Genomic DNA, 13,143 nt, shown 5'->3' with positions numbered 1-13,143 from the left:
ACAATATTTTCTGAATCCTTGTTGATTATCTGTCAATAAATTGTTTTCTTCGAGGTAATACAGTATATGTCCCAAAATCCTACTGCAAATCAACATTATTGATATGGGTCTGTAATTCAGCAGATTACTCCTATTTCCTTCCTTCGGTACTGGAGAAATCTGTGCACCTTTCCAGTCTTTAGGTATGGATATTGCGACGAGCGAGCAGTTGAATATGATTGCTAGGTATGGAGCCATTGTATCAGCATACTTTGAAAGCAGCCTGACTGGTACACAATCTGAACTAGGGACCTTGCTTTATTAAGTGATTTAAGCTACTTCACTACACCGAGGATATCTACTCCTAAGTTACTCGTGTTGGCAGTTGTTCCAGATTCGAATTCTGGAATATTTACTTTGTCTTCTTTAGTGAAGGAATTTTGGAAAACAATGTTTAGTAACTCTGCTTTAGTGGCATCATAACTGTTATCACATAGTGAAGGTATTGATTGCGTCTTGCTGCTGGTGTATTTTACATATGACCAGAATCACTCTGGGACTTGCTTACCACTGTTTCTCAGTATACATTATGCTGTTTGTAATAAAAGAACCTAATGCAAAATTCTTGGAGGTACGACACCAAGCACATGAACGACTTCCATTATGAAATAAAAACAATTTGCCCCTCACAGGAGTTCAAAGCTTAAGAAACATTTGTAGGAACACTCTTTATATTCTACTGACAAGTTTTTGAATGTAAATATGCCAAATAAGTTGTTATCAAGCAATTTCATAATTATCAAGTTTTAATTGAAATTTATTGCAAAGGTTATCATCATTTAGTCACGGTGCCATTTTTATATATTTTTACTGTACTCGTACATATAGGCTTAAATGTATGATAACAGTAACTATAGTCAGCCTCATCTTAAAATTCCACATATTAAGTTTGTTTTGTTATTACAGTAGTATTTTCTCGGGAAGGCTGTTGAGTATATAATTAAAATATGGTACACAACAAATATTTGCCACTACACTCTCGAAATATTCCATAACATTGATGAGCTCACTGCACCATGGAGCTATGATCCACATTTAAAATTAGAAATATACATGATTTTGTAAAGCTGTGACAGTGTTTGTGGAAGTAACTGATTATTTATAAATTTCTGTACATGACAAATATAACTTATTAACATCATTTTTATCAGATATGGAAGTTTTAAGTATTTTCATTTTAACTCTCAACAGTAATTAAGATCTTTTAAAATGGATAAAAATTTCTTACAGTCAATAACGTAAATTTTATTCTAAAATATAACACTCAAAAGGCATTATTCAGGAACCAGGCCTCAAAAAATTAACCATAATATAATAAGAGTAAATATATTTATTTTGTAAGTACCTGTAACATACATCAATATTACAAATTAGGTGTTTTTTTATTTATCATTTAACTTGCAGCAGATATGTACCAGTTAGTTCATTGAGGTAGTGCTGTTATTGAGAAAAATATTTAAACTTCATATTAAGCCTGTATGGAACATATTAAAATAGTACAACAGTTCAGTTTTACAAACAACAAAACAAGCACATATAAACTGCAACCTGTATATAGAAAATATAAATATCTTTTATGAAAATATAGACAGAACCATTAGTACAGAAGCTTTAATTAGGAATGATATTTCTTGTACTTATTTGACTAGACAAGAAACTTCAGCTTGTCAGTCCCATGGACCAGCAAATTTCACACAAAACTTTGGGAAATCTGCACAATCAAATAAATGTTTATGTACTTTTCACAACTAACAGCTTACATGTAATCAGTCTTCTTTCAAATAGGCTCCTCATGCACCACACTATGCCTCAAACTCTGTCTTCTCACTGAGGGATCTAAGATTTGCTTTTAAAATGCAGCAGGTAGGTCAAAGTAGAGGTCTAATACAGAGCATAGGTGACATTTCTTTCTTTTACAATTACATTTAACATAGTTAATCAAACACAAAAGGGATGGCAGAAAATGGTAGTACAGGACAAGTTGACTCTCTCTCCAAGGCTGCAGCAATGCAGTCAGTTGCGGACTGGAACTCACCCAATGATTCTAACACAAGGCTCATGTAATGCCAAGTTTTGTAGGAAGAGGGATCAATTTTCAAAGCATCTCTTAATGTTTTCTCTGCTAAATTATAGCTCCCTAGATAGTAGTACACAAGTCCAAGATGCTGAAGACTTTCAACATGTTGAGGATTTATGGATGCTGCGTTCTGGAAAAAATGTACAGCTTCAGAATACTCTTTCTTGTGCTCATGCAACAAACCACGTACATACATAACATTGTGGGACATCGGATAAACATTCTGTGCTTCCTGAAGACATGCTGCAGCATCTGAGATACTGTCCAGTGAAATATAAATTTCTGCTAGTAACAACCACACCTTAAGTTGAAGAAGCCACAAGCTCTGTGGACCTGGACGGGGCACAAAGGAACTCAGTGATGTTGCAACATCAGATAATGTTTGCTCTACATGAGACGGAGCAATTGACATCTGCAAAGACGTCGAGTCTTTATCCGACAGGACAGACTGATGCATCTTAAAAGTGCTCTGGTTATCACTGTGCTTTTCTGATCTTCCTGTATTCTCCTTACTTACATGCTCCTTATACAAATTATTCCAGAGATGAAGAAGACGTCTAGCAGTTAATAATGCTTGAGATTTTCCTTCACTCTGCAGTTCCAGTTGTGCTTTAGTATATAAGAGGTTTATGCAATCTGGATACTCCTCTAAGGTGGCAGTAATTAGCTGCAGAGCATCTTCACTCTGTTTCTGTGCAGAAAGAAGAAGAACTAGTAAATGCAAAGATGAGAGGTGCTCAGACTGCAAGTTCAGAGCTCTTTTGACATGTGTGACTGCTAATTGTAACTGATATTCCAGAGCATACTGAAACCCCAGATAATATTCAGGTAAGTGGTCATTGGGATCTAACTTTTGTGCTTCATGGAACTCCTGAAGTGCCTGAGTTTTCAGTGCACATTTATTATGTTCACTTACTGCAACTAAAGCCTGCATGCTGTAACCAATACCAATGAAGAGATGACAGCGTGCAGTCAAATTTTCTGAAGAACGCAAAGCTTGAGACAGGGCTATGTGACTCCATTCCGTTCCTTCACACGGCTGGTTAAGATGTTCATAACAGCACCGTGCAGCCAGCAAGCAGTGGAATGGATCATTTGGAATCAAACGAGAAACTTCTTTCAGCACTTTAAGAGAGTATGTGTGTTTTCCCAAACAAGCAAGTGATAATGCTTCTTGGATCCAGATATGTGGCTCCTCAAATGAAAATTTCATTGCCCTTTCAAATGATTCATGTAGTATATCAAAACACCCCCATCGTACAAGTAAAACAGTAAGCAAATCATAAACACATACTACTCTGTTGAAGGCATGGACTCTTGCCTCCTTGAATTCAGGTGATTGGCTTAAAACCACTTCGTGAACAGCAGTTGCCTCACTAATGAGAAGTAACAAGATTATTTCCTCATAATCATTGCATGGAACAAATAAATTATTTTGTTGCTTTGCCTGAGATTCTATTTTAGGAAGATTTCTCTTATCATTATTCAAAGCAGATCTATGATTAGTTTCCGTTCTTCCACGAAGCAATATTTCTGCCAGCTGACGCGTAAGATCATGGCGACCTGATTGTGAAGATGATGACTCCCCTGTATTTTCGCTATTTGATATTGCTGTTCGCAAGCTGTCAACCTTAGACTGTAGACTACTTGTTTCTGGCATGGCAGAGCCCAAATCAGCTGTCTTCATTATGTTATTTGGTGATAGATGACTCTGTAGAAGTTGGGCTGTTTTCTGAGCTGACATATTTCTTTCTGCCACCACATTGTCAGATAGTTCTAAACATACTGTTTGTAGAGGATCCCAATCAGACAATTTTTGCTTGGTAGCTGGAAGTGAAACGCTGTTTATAAATATTTCCTTCATGCTTGCTTATAACTTGTAATTGTTGTTAATGAATTGTTATCTGCGATGGTCGTTCAACCTGAAAATAAAACACACTACTTACATTAAGTAATAAATAATAAGGCTTGATACAAAAAATGATACAAAAAAAATGAAACACAAATTTCAGATGTTTCCTTAATATTGCAGTGTGTTCAAGGCAGACACACAAAAATGAAGACTACATTTACACTTCACAGACCATGTTATAGCACGTGGAAGGTAGCCTTTCCTGTTCCATTTGGGAATGGTACAAGGAAAGAACAACTATCAGTAAGCCACAGTATTACCTCAAACTTCAATGATTTTTCCTATGTGGTCATTTCACGGGATGTATGTGGGATGAAGCAATATATTGGTTGGCTCTTCTTGGAATGCGTGCTCTTGGAATTTCAAACCCCCCCACCTCCCCCCTCCTCGTGATTCATAATGTGTTTCTCAGTAAAATTTATAAGCATCTTCATAATGCTCTTACACTTACTAAACGCACCACCCTTTTTTTTGCATCTTCCCTACCTTAATCAAGAATCGCTTGAATGAAAGTTTTGTAAGCTACCCCTTTTTTCTATAAAGATTACATATCCTTTTATTATTTATTATTAATTCCTTTAACTCCTTATGTGGAGCATGGGGCTGCAACAAAGGATCGCCATCTTGTTCTGTCTTCTGCTAGTATCTTCATCTCTTCCCATCCTATTCCTTGCTGATGGCCTTCTGCTTCAACTGACTGTCTCCATGTCATTTTGGGCCTGCCTCGTCTCCATCGTCCTCGCGGGATCCAGTCAAGTGCTTCTCTCACAATATGTTCATTTGGTCTTCTAAGAGTATGTCCTAACCATCTGCATTTCTTGCTTCTGCTTTTCATATAACTACTTTTACGTAGCTGTTCCACTTTACGCCATTCTGAAACATGTACTACAGTACATTTTACTGTAGTTGTTATCCACAATGATTGACTAACAGCTGTCAAATCAAATAATAATTTAATTTCATTCATCATAATTGATGTTTTTCAAAAGTCTCCTACTGTGTCACAAGTGATTTAAATAATTAAAACCATTCACAAAATGTAATTAGTATTTCCTCCTGTTTATGAGCTACACGTTATCCTTGAGTATGGCTGGGTCAACTGCCAGTCCCTGTATCGAGTGCCAATCATCTGCAGGGCTTCATGCATTTCACTGCAGTTTTGTGGCATTATGACTTTTCTATATATTTTAACAGACTCATGGAGCTTCTGACATTATCTAATGTATAATTTCCACACACTGTGAACAGTAACTACCTATAACTGCCCTATAGCACTTCCTTGAAGTAAGCCTGGAATTACTTTTACATCCTACAATTCCACTCTGTTAATAGTGAAATGTTGAGGACTATCTGCTAGTAAGTCCTGAATCCATTCATAAGGTTACTCCAAAATTCTGTCAGCTCTTATTTTGTTCATTAAGCAACAGAGCAGAACTAAATAAATTGCCTTCCTGAAATCAAGCAACATGGTATCAACTTGGCCACTGTTATCTACTGACTTGTGGGACCTAATAGGCAGAAAGAGCAAGCAGAGGTTTACCATTTTGTTGTCTGTAGAATCTCATACTGGCTCCTACAGAGAAAGTTTTTGTCTCCAAAAATATCATAATACACAAAAAAGATCATAATACACAAGATTAAAATTGTTTCCATAACAGCATAGCTTCTAGCATCAGCAATTTAGGACTTTAGTTATGTGTGTATGCCTAATTACCTTTCTTGGAAATGGGAATGACCTGCACTTTTTTGCAATTGCTTACAATCTCCAACAAATTTTTGTTAAAATGGGAGCAAATTCTTTCCCATAACCTACCTCATAATGCCCAGTTCTTTCCTCTGCTGAGCAATTTTAACTGGTAGTGATGATTAAACCCCCCTCCATAGCTGAGGTCGCTAACACATGCCTAGTGATCAACTTTGAGGTAAGGCGATTTGCATTCTTGTGGCAGATGAAATTTTCACTGTTAGTACTGAGCTGGGCAGAAGAGGAGAGATAGCGGCATGAAGTTTCAGATGGCCATTCTCTGAGCCAATATCCTGGATTAAGTTCCAAACCTATCCCCATCGTCTCATGAAGTGAAGGCATGTGACACTGTTGATGGTCATCCATTCGTCAGGTGACGTCATTAAGTTCAGCAGTCCCGTTGGTGCTTTTCGAGAGGAGTAGGCTATGAGCTAGAACTGGGTTGCACCCTCTCCCTTTCCTTGATCCACAACAACAAAAAACAAAAAATGCATTATACAAACACTCATCACAGTCCTCCAAGCAACACAGATACACATTTGACCCTTCATAACAGGTTGGCGCAAGGCTACGGCAAACTAACTTACGGCAAACTAACTCCACTAGGACCTCGCCGTGAGTGACGGTGCAGGATCCCTGCATCTGTTCCCCCTACACTCATTCCCTGAGTATGGGACTATTCTCTCTCTATGATTACATCAATAGCCACAAATGGAAAGATTCAACTCTTCAAAAACCTGGGTGTGAAAATCTTTAGGGAAGTGAAATTGAATGTTGCTTAGGCTCAGTCCTAGGCAAAACAGGTGGTACACTTCAGCTCACTGACAGGGAACTGGGGAAATGCAACCAGTCTACAAAAGAGATTTCTTATAAAACACTTGTGCAACATGGGTTAAGTTTGCTGAGCCCATACTGAATTTGATGAACAAGGGGATACTGAACACACACAAAGAAAGGCAAACTCTTGAAAAATTAAACTAACAGAAGTGTTTAAACAATCACTCTTCCTATTCACGAATGGAACAAGAAGACCTCATAAGTGGTGCATTACAACTTACATTCGGCCATACACTTCATAGTGGTTTACTGAGTATGGATGTACATGTAGATTTCAACCAATTAAATACAAGCTGTGCTAGATGTCAGGCTGTTGGGACGAAAAGTGTGGGGCAAACAGAATGTCCATGCCACAGATAAAGAGCTACTAGTCAAATGGAAGCACCAACAAAACATGTGGCCTGTTTGCTCCCTAAATTTGAATCCCATGGAACAGGTCTGGGTGCATTAGGAAGACGGGTTGCATCATGTCAGCATCCACCAACCACTCTCCAAAACTTGCGAGCAGCCCTCTAGGAATAATGGGTGTTACTGCCTCAACATGAGAGTGATGATATCACCCACAGCACGTCCCATCATTGTCGGGCCTCTATTGATGCCAGAGGTGGTCACCCCCCCCCTCCCCCCCCCCCCCCCCCCCCCCAATGAACACTTTAACCCGTTGTCAGAATGTGTGTGCAAATCCATCACATTGGAAAAAATGAAGAACATTTTGCTTTAGCATTGTTCATGTTGCAGTTGATTATGTTCTGTATTCTTTAAATTGTTTCTACTTTACTATAACCCATTTACACTCTTCTGTGGCAAAATAAATGCAACCTTGCAAAATTTCCATTTGTTGCTTTAATTTTGGACATCAGTGTATATGGGATGACCAACACTAGAATTGAACCAGCAATGCAAAAATTACCAGTCTTGAGCACTACCCATTTCTTTTTGGCATCTCTATGTATAACATGCATCTTTATTTAAAAATTTGCATTGGCTGGGAATTGAATCCAGGCTATCCTGACGGCAATCAAGCTGCCCATTGATAAACTGTCCTAGCTTTATTGAATTACACATGCAGGGAACACTTCAAAGTCGATTTCTCGAGAATTCTTGAGAATCACATCCAACAGCTTTGGGTTGATCTGCTCATCCCACATTGATCCTGTCACATTTTATCCTGAAAACAAGTAGACTCTCCCTGCTTTGCTAGTAATCTGAAGTTCTTTGAAGGGAGAGAAACTCTGATTTTTGTACAGGTTGCTCGTGATGAGAAGTTACAGTACCCTGCATTTTACTGGATACGGATGACATACTACAGTCCCTTGCTGAACTCCTGTCCCTTCTATTTCTCTGCACTTGCACTCCATGTCACACTCATATCTTGTCTTAATTAGTAATCATCCATGTTATGTCTGCCTATTCACTTAATGAGCCCTTCAGGCAAGTAAAAATATTACTTTTTTACCATCAAAACGCAACAGGTCTGTTGCTTATACCAAGTATCCTTGATCTTATATGGCTAATTAAAGCTCTTGATATATCCTTTTCCAAACTGCTTCTGTGCAACACCATGGCAATGAGTCTGTTTTCCTGGCTACTGCAAAGAATCTGTCTTTTTGTGATTCTGAAATTATTCTCCTACATGTTAGCAAAGTTTGACTTTTCATTTGCAAGTATAGGGAAGCATTTAGGAAATGAAGCCTCAAGTGACAATTAAAGAAAAGCTGCTCCATTTGCTAGTAAGAACTTTATTAAGTTAGTGACCCATTTCAGCCTTTACATCAGACCATTTTCAAATGTATCTGATAGGACCAGTAATAATAAATAATATGATGCACATATATAAATCTTTTGCATAAAAAGAGAGGAAAAACAAAGCTTAAATATGTACAATATAAGTACAGAAAGAATATATAACTTACAATGTCCTGTAAAGAAGCAACATCAATTGATATTAAAAAGGTAAAGTCAGGTGGATTTAAAAAGTTAACTGCCCAATGATGTCCTGAGAACAGTGGGCATGTCAAGATTACAAAAACTATAAATTTGATACACTAAAGGTATTGTCATACTTTAGTTTTAAGAAGAATTATATCCTGATGTATTCGAAATATCAAACTGCATGCCTTACCAATAAACTTCAGATTTAATAAAAGTTTAAAATACATAGACAGAAAAAAAAAATCGCAACACCAAGAAGGAGTTGTATGTCGTAAACGAAAGTTGTTAGGTGTGTTTCTACATATTAAAGATGATGTCTATTCAAATTTCGCACCAGTCACATACGAGTGGCAGTAGTAGTGCCACTATGAGGGTGCAAATTCGGTTTACTTTAAATAAACGTTATAACAATTTTTATTCTTTACAGCCCAGAGCATAATATATATTTGATAACAATATGATATCAGAGTAAATGCACCAAATAGCTGTTTATAATAAGTAATCTTTATTCACAACAGACAGTTTTGGCTTTATCACACATTTGCAAGTACATCTAGATTACATCATTAGTGGACTGTTTCATAACTGTCACTGTTTTATCAAGACGGTCAATGATGTCAATATCTTGTAAATGAAATGTTAATTACAATGTGACAGTAGTTTGATAGTTCCACTCTTATGACTATATACAGAGGGATCCAAAAAAACTTATCCACCGTTTGAAAGTCCATAACTGGCAAAGTAATTGACGGAGTTGTCTCATCTTTGGTAGTGTAGTTCCGGCAATTGCCACACAAGCATTGTATTGCGTTGTTTTGTTTTGTCAGATAGTACAGATAGTCGGTGTTTTGTTCTTAGTTGCACCTAGTTACTCAAGTAAACATGGCTGGCGCAAGGCTTACATTCGATGAAAGGAAGTCAGTTTTGAAGTGGTATTTTAAGTAAGAAAACATTAATGAGGTTCAATGGCAATGGCGAAATGAGTATCAAACAGAGCCACTGACATGTTTAATGATTCGTCACATTCGAGACAAATTTGAAGCCGAAGGCTGTGTTAAAGATGTACACAAACAACGATCTGGATGACCTATAACAGTAACAAGTCCAGCTAATTCCTGTCGAGTGTTACAACAATTCCCTCGCTCACCACAGAAGTCTGTGAGACAGTGTGCCCATGAAACTGGAGTGAGCTGCTCATGTGTTTGGCGAATTTTGAAGACAGCAAAGTGGAAGTGCTACATCCCACGATTGCTACACACAATGAATGAGGACGCCCTATTCGTAGATTGGAGTACTGCAAGTGGTTTACTAACACAGTGTGCAACAATGAAGAGTTTACAGAGATGATTGTGTGGTCTGATGAGGCACAGTTCAAACTCAGTGGTATAGTAAATTGCCACAATTGCATCTACTGGGCTGCCAAAAATCTGAATGTCCATGTAGCCAAAGCTGTGAATTTGCCAGGAGTAAATGTGAGGTGTGGGTTGCCTTACCGGGGCTTGATTGGGCCATTCTTCTTTGACGGCACAGTTACTGGTGAGGTGTACCTTCAGAAGCTTCAGACATCCATTTTATCTGCCATCCGAGACTTGTATGGAGACGGAAGAGTTTACTTTCAACAAGATGGTGCCCCAGCCCACTACCAAAATCGTGTTAGGGCGTATCTCAAAGAAAATCTACCAGGAAGATGGATAGGCTGTAGAGGTGCTGTGGAGTATCCACCATGTTCCCCAGACGTAACTCCTCTGGACTTTTACCTGTGGGGAACACTAAAGGACGTCGTTTATCGACAAAAGCCATGCACATCGGATGAACTTCAAGAACCCATCATACATTCATGTGCAAATATCCAACTGAACATGTTGCAGTCAGTAGTTCATGCTGCAGTTCGGCGACATCATTTGTGTGTGGATGTTAATGGTGACCATTTCGAACACCTACAGTGATATCTTTAAGTTGGACTTTAAGCTACACTTTCATCAAAAATGAGACAAGTCTGTCAATTAGTTTGCAAGTTATGGACTTTTAAACAGTGGATACATTTTTTGGACCCATCTGAATTTATAGCTAGACACAATGGACCTAAACCTGGAGCTGACGCCTGGAGTTCGATTTTGTATGTCAACAGAAGCACTCTTGTGGTTCTCCAAGCACCATGATTGTGGATCTGTATGTCAATCTGGTAATTCAACCTGCCGTGCTGCCATTCATGTACAGCATTTCAGAGGGTGTTTCCCAACACGATAACACTCGCCCACATACTGCTGTTATAAACCAACATGCTCTACAGAGTGTCGACAAGTTGCCTTGACCTACTAAATCACCAGATCTGTCTACAATTGAGCACATATGGGACATCATCGAACGGCATCTCCAACATTAACTGCTCCTGTATTGACTGACCAAGTGCACCAGGCGTGGAACTCCAGCCCACAAACTGACATCCAACACCTGTACAACATAATGCATGCACACTTGCATCCTTGCATTCAACATTCTGGTGGTTCCACCCTCTATTAATGTACCAGCATTTCACATTTCCAATGGCTTATCTCATGATTACATTTATCTGTGATCTTACAATGTTACTCACTTAAATATACGAGGTGTGGCTAGAAAAAAACCGGACTAGTACTGGTGAAACAATAAAACGAATGCAATAAGGCTGAAAGTCGCGTGGCCTGTCACGTGACTCTCGCTCCGCCTACTGCTCGAATTTCATCTGCCTCCTGCACTCAGTCTGCCCGTGGCGTCTGTTTTAAGTAGTTGACGTTTTGTCTGTGTGTCGGAAAATGTTGAGTGTACAGAAAGAACAGCGTGTTAACATCAAATTTTGTTTCAAACTAGGAAAATCTGCAAGTGAAACGTTTGTAATGTTACAACAAGTGTACGGCGATGATTGTTTATCGCGAACACAAGTGTTTGAGTGGTTTAAACGATTTAAAGATGGCCGCGAAGACACCAGTGATGACACTCGCACTGGCAGACCATTGTCAGCAAAAACTGATGCAAACATTGAAAAAATCGGTAAACTTGTTCGACAAGATCGCCGTTTAACAATCAGAGCAGTGTCTGAGTTAACAGGAGTTGACAAGGAAAGTGTTAGGCAGATTCTTCATGAAAGTTTCAACATGAACAAAGTGTGTTCAAAAATGGTTCCAAAGTGTCTCACAATTGAACAGAAGGAACGTCGAAGAATGATTTGTTCTGACATCCTGGAAAACATTGAAAGTGATCCCACCTTCTTACAAAATGTTATTACTTGCGATGAATCATGGTTTTTTACTTACGATCCCGAAACTAAACGCCAATCGATGCATTGGAAAACTCCTGGTTCTCCACGACAAAAAAAAGCACGAATGTCAAAATCGAAATTCAAGGCAATAATGATTGTTTTTTTTTGACATCAAAGGGATTGTGCACATTGATTGGGTACCATAGGGACAAACAGTGAATCAGCATTACTACATTAGCATCCTGGCTACCCTACATGAGCGAGTACGGAGAAAACGGAACGATTTGTGGAGAAAAAAGTCATGGATCCTTCACCAAGACAATGCCCCAGCTCACAGTGCGTTGTCAGTGAAGACGTTTTTGGCAAAACACAACATTCCCATCTTAGATCATCCACCCTACTCACCTGATTTGGCCCCCTGTGACTTTTTTCTTTTCCCTAAAGTCAAGTCAGCTTTGAAAGGAACTAGATTTGAGACTGTTGAAGCAGTAAAAGAAAAAGCGACGGAAGTAATGTATGGACTTACCGAAAATGATCTGCAGCATTGCTATGAACAGTGGAAAATTCGTTTGGAGCGGTGTAGAGACAGAGGAGGAGAGTACATTGAAGGAGATAACATGAAATTGTAAATAATTTGTAAATAAATGTTTTTTCCAGCATAGGTCCGGTTTTTTTCTAGCCGCACCTCGTATTACCTAGGCAAACGTATTCCCAAAATTTCATTACTCTACATTAATTATTGCTTGGTTTTGCAATTTTTTCCATTAATGTAGCTGCATCTAATTTGAATGTATAGTTATGTCTTCTAGTGTGCAGGAGTTAAAAAACAAGTAACAGTAAAGGATTCTAGCATAGCTTGGATGCATCGTGGACTGCTTACAAGAAAGTTACATCTCTAGCATAGCTTGGATGCATCGTGGACTGCTTACAAGAAAGTTACATCATGTCAAATCAACACAGAAAAGCATAATTTTCAACCTGACCATCTCTGATTTTTATAAAAATTGGTGTGCTCATTGCAAATGTTGAGAAAATGACAAAATTCCAAATTTGAGAATTGTAGCACAAGTACAATCCAAGTAATGACTGCCTGAAGATCTGAATATGTGTAGAAAAATTGACAAACACTGCACACAAAAATGGCTGTGACTTCTATTATAACAGATAGAACTGTGAAACAGGTAATTTTGGAAAGGGCTGGGCACAAGCTTTCAAATGATATCCAACATGGCTATATTAAAACAGTGTACACAATTAAAGGCAAAGACTTTGACCTCGAATATCTTAAAACATGACATCTTAAAAATTATTGAAAAAATGTATTTGCTTGTTTGTGTTACACTACAGATCATAGTTAAAAATCAAGT

The 13,143-nt window shown here is 38.3% G+C and overlaps 1 protein-coding gene across 10 annotated transcripts in view; it reads right to left on the bottom strand.

The window, feature by feature from the left end:
* Positions 1–767: 767 nt before the first annotated feature.
* LOC124776900 (tetratricopeptide repeat protein 7B-like) overlaps positions 768–13,143 on the bottom strand; it is a 31,201-nt gene continuing 18,825 nt past the window's right edge. For 9 of the 10 annotated variants that reach the window (XM_047252091.1, XM_047252092.1, XM_047252093.1 and 6 more), the window contains one exon: positions 768–4,038. In XM_047252091.1, the coding sequence (XP_047108047.1) occupies positions 1,974–3,980 (2,007 nt within the window). In that variant the 5' untranslated portion in view covers positions 3,981–4,038 and the 3' untranslated portion in view covers positions 768–1,973. Of the gene's footprint in view, positions 4,055–13,143 lie in introns of all 10 variants that reach the window. The other variant, XM_047252095.1, reaches the window with a different exon arrangement.

Source organism: Schistocerca piceifrons, chromosome 2, assembly GCF_021461385.2.
Source record: "Schistocerca piceifrons isolate TAMUIC-IGC-003096 chromosome 2, iqSchPice1.1, whole genome shotgun sequence".
NCBI classification, from domain to species: domain Eukaryota; kingdom Metazoa; phylum Arthropoda; class Insecta; order Orthoptera; family Acrididae; genus Schistocerca; species Schistocerca piceifrons.
Note: the sequence above shows the minus strand (reverse complement) of the source record. Positions and strands in the feature narration are given on the sequence as shown.